The sequence below is a fragment of the Amia ocellicauda genome, chromosome 4 (genome assembly GCF_036373705.1).
Source record: "Amia ocellicauda isolate fAmiCal2 chromosome 4, fAmiCal2.hap1, whole genome shotgun sequence".
Classification (NCBI taxonomy): domain Eukaryota; kingdom Metazoa; phylum Chordata; class Actinopteri; order Amiiformes; family Amiidae; genus Amia; species Amia ocellicauda.
Window position 1 is genome coordinate 46,516,985 of NC_089853.1, and position 8,149 is coordinate 46,525,133.

The 8,149-nt window shown below is 45.3% G+C and overlaps 1 protein-coding gene across 1 annotated transcript; it reads right to left on the reverse strand.

Annotated features, from left to right (window-relative positions):
- Positions 1 to 496: 496 nt before the first annotated feature.
- Positions 497 to 5,749, reverse strand: tgif2 (TGFB-induced factor homeobox 2). Its single transcript, XM_066702605.1, has 3 exons — positions 5,401 to 5,749; positions 2,484 to 2,737; positions 497 to 1,529 (listed from the first exon to the last, which is right to left on the reverse strand). The coding sequence occupies exons 1-3, from the start codon at positions 5,417 to 5,419 to the stop codon at positions 648 to 650; spliced, it is 1,155 nt and encodes a 384-aa protein (XP_066558702.1). The 5' UTR covers positions 5,420 to 5,749; the 3' UTR covers positions 497 to 647.
- Positions 5,750 to 8,149: the final 2,400 nt, after the last annotated feature.

Below are 8,149 nucleotides of genomic sequence, written 5' to 3' on the forward strand. Positions count from 1 at the left end.
GTAAGCAGACTGTCCTGTCAGTCCATCACAGTATCGGTTGCACCATTTGGAAAAGAAAAACATTGTCTCAGGAGGTGTCCATGTCCCGGAGGGAGCTTTCCATCAAGAGCAAAGTTTGACACTTATTATAATAATAAAAAAAGTTAACATATATACATATATACATATACATATATATATATATACATATACATATATATATATATATACATACATATATATATACATATATATATATACATACATATATATATATATATATATATACATATATATATATATACACATATATATATATATACATACATATATATATATATATATATATATGTATATACATATATATATATATATACATATATATATATATATATATATATGTATATACATATATATATATATATATATATATATGTATATACATATATATATATATATATATATATATATATATATATATATATATATACACATATATACATTATATATATATATATATATATAGTTAAGAAGGCATACTTGGAAATATTCGAGTCATGTGTAGACAGAATAAAAGAGGGAGAAAAAAAAATAGTGTGCCAACATTGCCCTAGATGAAAATCAGATCTTTGCAGTGGCCTCATCTCCTGTAGTTTCCTTTCTGGGCTCTAATTAACGGCCTCTCTCACAGAAAGCAGGGAATGCTGGGGCCCCCACCCACAGGGCCCTGCGCTTGGTGGCGGCACCATGCTCCACACGCTCTGCTCATACACACCCAGGCCCAGCACGCTGGGCGCTGCGGAGGACAGAGTCACAGCCTCGGCCCTCTGGCCACGGCTGCGGTCGGCTGCCGGGGATGCAGTCTGTGTACTTGGAGAGGTCCGCCCACGGACAGCAATCTTCTCCTCTCCCTGGTCAAGCAGGGCTTTCTCCCCAGACGAGTCGAGTTCCCTTGGGGCCTCGTGTGGTGGCTCTGCACGGACGCCCTCATACTCCCTGGCCTCGCCCTCGCCCGTCCCGCTCGGCCTCCTCTCTATCTGCTGGTTCTCCAACTCGGCTGCCCGCTGCAGCGCCGCATCCACCAGCAGCCGCAGGTCACTGAAGTCCTGCAGGCAGAGGTCAGGGGGTGTGGGGGGTGGCGTGTTGAAAAGTCCCCCTGTCGGGCTGACGGAGTCCACCCTGCTCAGGATGGTGGAGGTGCTGGAAGGGTTGGCCTCACTCAGGCTTACTGCCCTCTCACCTGGCTTCAGCATAGACCCAGGGTGTTGCTCTTGGCCCAGGAGCCCTGGCACGGCCGCCAGGCAGCCAGCACCGGTAAGGATGGCGGTGGCTGTGCTGCCCAGGAGACTGAGGTCCAGGGTGGGGGCAGGGCGGATGACTGAGGGGCGCAGGCTGGGCAGAGAGGAAGCGGTGGTCTCAGGAGAGCCAGCTTTGCCCAGCGAGACCTTGCCGGCCCGTCTGGAAATGGTGAACTGGTTGGGGTCTTTGCCGTCCTTGCGGAGCATGTCTGGGAGCAGCCGCCTTCGAGCGTTGATGAACCAGTTACAGATCTGGGGGGAGACACACGAGTTAACAACACTACACTTCTCCCATGTAGGTATTTCTAGCACGGATCAACTGGAAAATTTGAAACTACTGACTGACACCATCTCTGCTACTGATTTAAATCATATTTAATATTTAAGTAAGAGAATCGCTCCTCAAACATCAAAAAGAAAAACAGTATATATTACGAAGTTGTTATTTTTTTTTTTTTATGTGCTTACAGCATTGTAAAGAAGACAATTGGGTCTATATTACAGATTTTACATGCAGTCTTGTATGCTCAAGAAAATGAGAAGGAAGGCATTCTGCAAAGCAGCACTGTGATGAATAGAGGCCTTCACTGATGAAGATTGACGTCCCTCTAGTGGTCACACACAACTAGTCTCAAAGCTCACCAAGGCTGCAGACAGCTGGAACTAATGAAGTCTCAGATCATAAACTGCAGAGTGCCTATAGGAGCCGTTTAGTCTGCACAAAGCCAGGTCTCCTGTTCACTAGCACATACCTGCTGACCATCAATTACTCTTTATTGGTTATGAACTAGAGCAGGGACAATCTGAATCTACACTTGCTTCAACCTCAATGTCACTGAAATAGCCATAGCATTCAGAATGAAAATCCAGGGTTTGCAAATATTCTGAAAATCATGCGCTTGGCAAACTCAGACCAATGTCTAATACCAATAATTAGATTGATTTATATTTTGGCTTATTAATACAAAAAACTAAAACCGTAAAATATTTAATCAGAAGAGAGAAGTTGTGAGGTGGGAGAAAGCATCTTCAACTGACACTCAGGTGATAACATCACTGTCCTATTTCCCCCCCCCCCCTCCCCTCATGCAATACATTTACATTAAATTCAATTACTGAACTTCTTCCTTCCCTAATAAGTAATGCAAGTCAGTCGAAAAAAAAAATGCAAAATACGCTGCATTAGTGTTGTGTGTATGAGCTCACCTGTAACACAGAGAGGCTGGTCTGACCCGACAGACTGAGTTTTTCCTGCTCCGATGGGTAGGCGTTGAAGCGATGCTCGTACAGCCAGCTTCTCAGCACCTGCACAGCTTCTTTAGGGAGGTTTCCACGACGGCGTCTCTTTCTGGAGCCTCCAGACAGGTCCAAGGGGAACCCGCCACCCCCATCATCCTCACACGGGTCGCTGTCTGACATCATGGAAAACTCAGGCTCCACTGCCGGCTCCTCCTCTAGAACTGGGACACGTACAACTGTCAATACCCTGATCATTCCTCCACGACTACTTCAATCATAAAAATAAAAAAAACTGAACACTAAAATATAACGACACAAAAATTGCACGTTAAATCCTACGACTGCCAGAAAACATGAATAGTCCAAGTATGCTACGAAAAACACTGCACGGGTTGTGAGCCCCAAATGTTCCACAAACATTCACATGAGATCCGTTTCATGAGCAGTAGAAGAATCCTCAAGTTGTATAACCAATACACTTGTTAAAAGAAAACACAAAAAATACATAAGCCTAAAACCTTCTGACATACTGTAACCCCCCCGCAAAACAACAGAAACCTCATTAAAAGCTTCCCGTCATAAGTCACTGAACAGCACATGAACACAGTTTTTTTTCAAATGCTTCTGTACATATGTGACCCTTATTCCTGCTTATTTATGATTAGTAAGGGACTATGTATTTATTAGTCTAGTGACTAGAACTAGAGAACAAAGAAACACAAATACTATATGATTACACAGTACAAGAGAGGGACAGTGTTAGTTCTCAAATTGGAGCAGCGCTTGTGTCGGGTTAAAGAACGCCTACACATCCGAGTGGCGAGAATAGTGGCGTCTACACACATGGAGTGGAAGAGCTTGCATAAAGTAAGGGATTTCAGTGAAGGACAGGACAAACCCACTGGGGATAAGGAAACCAAGCAAATGTCTAAAATCAGTTGTAATTCCAAATTCCTGGAAAGTGCATAAGATTTGTAAACAATTCCTAAATTCCTAAAGGCGAACAGTTAAAATGTTTCCATCTGAAGGAAAACAAAGGGAGGTATACTGTAATCACATACATCTGCTGCAGTCAATACCAAGATAAAACAAACTTATTTAATAAAGTATAACTAAATACACCCCCCCTCCAAAACAAAAATGCAGAGAAACAAACTGTACGGGTCACTACAAAGGACACTTGCGTGAATGGAGTAGTTGTCCCGCCTTAAACAATGACAGCACGCATGGAAAGCGAACGTCTGTGGAATGTTAGACGCGTTCCAGAGCCTGTGCGGTGGGAACATCAACTGGACGTTCCAGTGTCGGCGTGCGGGTTTGTTACTCTATTACAGCACGCTGGTAACACAGTGTGGAGGACTGTGTGGGACGTTTGCAGTTTTATGTGCACAGAACGCCCGCCCCCTCCCCTCCTCCTCCATGTAACCTGATCTACAGCAGCGGCGAGAATGTGGGAATTCCTCCGTGCTGCCCGACAAAGGGGACAATACGCATCACCGGGCGCGCTCTTCTGCGCAGAGCTGCGGATCCCAGCGATCCCATTGGCGGAGCCGCACAGAACTGCGGACATCTGTGCAAGGCGGACGCGACCACCATTTCTATCGGCGCTAGAGCTGCGCACGTCCCGCACGACGGTACACGTTCTAGTTCGCGTAGCCCCGGGGCAGGTATAACTGCGAAAATACAGTCACCCCCGGCACCACGTCGGGGTGGGGGGGCATGTGTAAAAGCAACATTTTAGTAAATGGTTCAACGACACGGAAACACGTACGATTTTAAAAACAACAAAGGAGCTGTAAACGTCCTACGAATAAATTACACTCCAGCTTGTTGGGGGGGGGGGGGGCTACACACATGCATTACTGTAGTTTTATTACACGCCACTACAAGATGCAAACCGTTTCTCTTTGTTAAAAAGTGAAGTGCAACTTCGCCATGCTCCGCTATGGACACTTGTTTGTGTGCACTAAATCAAGCAGAGCCGTTTCTGGCAAATGACCGAAGAACAGCGCTGTCTTTGTTACAAGTTAGAAAAGCGAACAAGGAAACTTGTGCGGTTTTCTGTAACCAGCTGTCAAAAAAAAAAAAAAAAGTGTGTTGGCCTGTAGCACTGATTCATAAACTCCCCGAACAACTTGACACTGCAACAATCACTATATATATAATACGGCATGATCCAGTTATACGCTGGTTTTATAGTGGTCTGTGTGTTCGGCGTAACTGTGTAAATTCGGGATTTGTAAAGTTTACATGCGTAATGCAACGCACGCACAAACGAAACATGCATTTTTTTATTTTATTTTTTACAAGTAGGAGTAAACTACGCTTTTATTCTGGGACCACAGCACGCAAAAGCACTGCGAAAAGTTTGCAAGACAATCCTGGAGCCATTTCCACTCCATCTTTTGTCGGGGGGTCGAGGGGGTGGAATTTTACGAGTTTCTTTTCTCCCCCGTCTCCACCGCGGGGTGTCCGGTTCAATGTTCTGGCGCTGAGGCGGTGCAGTCCGGTACACCGCCAACACGCACATGCAACCACAAATCAGTTCCCCGTCTTATTATATTTCTCCCCTCGACGCAGAAACACCGATTCCCAAAATGCGTTCAAAGTACAAAGAAGCCCCTGAAACACACGCCCTCCCGACACAGCCTGTTCTCCGACACTCCGCCAGATGGACACCATGCCTGCCTCCCGGGATAACTGTCCCTCCAAATTCAAACAAACACACGCCGCATCTACTCGCCACAAAACGCCGCATTCCTTGTACAAACAACACGCACATACGGGCTGTTGTTTTGGGGGAGGGGGGGGGGGTTTCCCACCGCCACGCTGAGCATGCACGCCAACAAATACATGTTCAAAAGCAGGCCTGTATTCCACCTACCTCTCTTGAAAGCTTTCATTCTTTGTGATGGTTGGGGGTTCGTTGGCGTGCAGGCAGCGCTCTTTGAAGTTCCGTGCAAAATGCGTGCCCCTCCGCAGCCCCACGCACGGGAGTTTCCAGCACCCGGAGCGCTGGCGTCGCACAGCCGCCGCAAATGCTCTCGCCGTCCCCGCAGCTCCGACCCTGCCGCCCGCTCCGTGTCGTTTTTACGGCGCACTCGGGGCTTTCTCGAGCATTTTCCGCCTGATCGCCTGTGTCAGTCGTCCTGTCGCTTTATCCCGTCTACCTGCGAGCCGCGGCGGCAAGTCCCTCCTCGCCTTGCCAATCTGACAGCCGAAACTGGGAAAGTCCCTCCCCCCGAGGCCGTCGCAGCCAATCGGCGCTCGCACACGCCGGAGCCCTTGCGAGGTGTCACGGAGTGAGTGACAGGCGCAGTAGCACCTCATTCCGAAGTAAAGAAGGCCTGAGTCGCCCATAGATGGGTTGCTGTCTCCTTTACCTGGAGATCAAGTCAGAGCAACAAGAGGTGCTTTAGCAAACTGCATTTGAAACATATATATCTCCCCAGTGTTGCCCTTCTGTTTCGGTTTCAGTAGCTCGTTGTTCTTGGGAAACACGTTGTAAGGACAGGCAGCCCGGGTTTCCCCTGCAGGGTATTCCTTCCACCCCCACCCCCGTCACATATAATCTTGTAACTTTGTTTCCGACATGTGCTGTCACCTACCTTGCTGGTTGCTGCGAAACACCGGAGCCAATACAGAATCGTAGAGGATTTTATATTAACTGTATATTCTGCCTATGCACTTCTGTACAGTTTGAACCTGTAATTGTATTATGTTTGATTTGTAATTTTGAACTGTATTGTTGCACTTTTGTATTGCTCTGGGATCCTGTAAGTCACCCTGGATAAGGACGTCTGTCAATACATAATAATTATAATGTGTGTGGCAAAACAAAATGTCAAGAACAGAGGCAGGAATATTTTAGTATGAGCTGGACTGAATGATACTGCAGACCTAATCTGATTACTACTGATGGGGATAAGATATAAAGAGATTTACACTGTTGCAGTGGTGTAAACCCATGGCATGCCGACATATTCACACCTAGAGACAGGCTTACCCTCCATTGCTTTCAAATGCAAAGTACTTCCCTTGCATGAATGAATACTCTTCACCACCCCCCCACCTCACAGTTCAAGCTGGGGAAGAGCGTTAGCCGACCATCAACACATTTCAATTTTTTTTTTTTTTTACTCCTGCCATTATCAAGCCACATTGTGTGGTTCATGCTTGAAAACAAACAAAAATGTTTTTAAAAACAGAAAACCATGAAGTCTCTATGCAAAAGCATTAATGGCTGAGTAACGTTCTGACATCAGTCTCTCTCAGTGTAGGAAATGTGGCACGAGAGTGAAGCTTTAGCAGACGGACTGCAGCGATTTATGTCAGTGCCAAAGATAGGCCTTCAGGTAACCAATCAAAGTTTAACCTTAAACATGACAGAGGGGGTTCTCATTAAAATACAGTACACATGTTTACCAAGACCACTTACCTTTCTTCAAATTTCTACCTGGGGGGAGGAACACCACCCTACTGACATAATTACAATCACATCAATAACTGCAATCCGCACTTACAGTTCTGTACCATTTAAATTCTGGTTAATCTCTTCAAATTAGCCTGCAGCCTCAATCATACCTCAGTGTGTGGTAAAATCATTCTGATAAGTAAGCCATTCAAACCGTGCAGTCATCTTCTGTCAGCTCTTTGGGGAACACGTGTTGGTGGGTCTGACATACTGTACACAAATAAAGACAGTGGAGTTATTTATTTCTCAAAGTTTATTTGATTGGACTTGTTTACATTTGTCATTGTTAAGAATTCGTCTCCATAGCTGTATAAATAACATCTGGACAGACACCTACACTTTTGAAGCTGTAAGTCAGGAAGCACAGGGATTCACAGACTGTGCTTCCAATACAAATACCTGAATTCCCCTCCCCCCTGCTCCCCCATCCCCCCATACACACACCAGCACTTCAATAAAACAAGTGTGAGCTTCACTCTTGGGCTGGAAATACTGCCCAACCAAGTACAATACAGACGGGCCTTTCCAAATACCAGTATCAACAGTCAAATCGTAGCATGTGTTGACCAAAAATACTTAATCTGCATTGTTTTGTAATGTCATATTTGATGCATGTGTTGCATGTTTTTTTCCATGTCTACTGATCTTATTTCATAGTGAAAAGGTGATAATTCTGTTTTCAAGGATCTGTTTAGTATGCACAGGTAGTCTGAAGTCTTGGGGCCTTTTTCAGAAATATGTAGCTCACTATGTGCACTTCAGAACGCTAGGTTGCAGGCCTTTCTTGTAAATGTAGTGTAATTCCTCTTATTTTCCACCCAAACTGAAACTAAAGGACTGGTGAACCTATGCTGTATTTGTAATGGATGCACAGAGAATATTCTGTGCATCCACAAACATATAGCATTCAAACATAGGAAAACCTTGGATGCAAAATCACACCAAACAGGGACTACGGGTTCATTACTTTTCTCTGGGTTGTTTACAAGACAGAAATGAAAACAGAATTTGAACAGCAATCAATCCCTCTCCAACAACCCTCAATGCTCTATAAGAAACAAATCCTCGTTTTTGTCCATGTGATCAAGGCTACACTAAATTCCTTCCTCCCTGGCTGCCCTCCAGAAAGAGGCTATAGGAGTCAGGCTCAAAGAGAGGC

Coding starts and splice junctions, on each gene's coding strand:
- tgif2 (XM_066702605.1), bottom strand. Junction 1,530..2,483: donor CCAGCCTCTCTGTGTTACAG/GTGAGCTCATAC, acceptor GTCTCCCCCCAG/ATCTGTAACTGGTTCATCAA.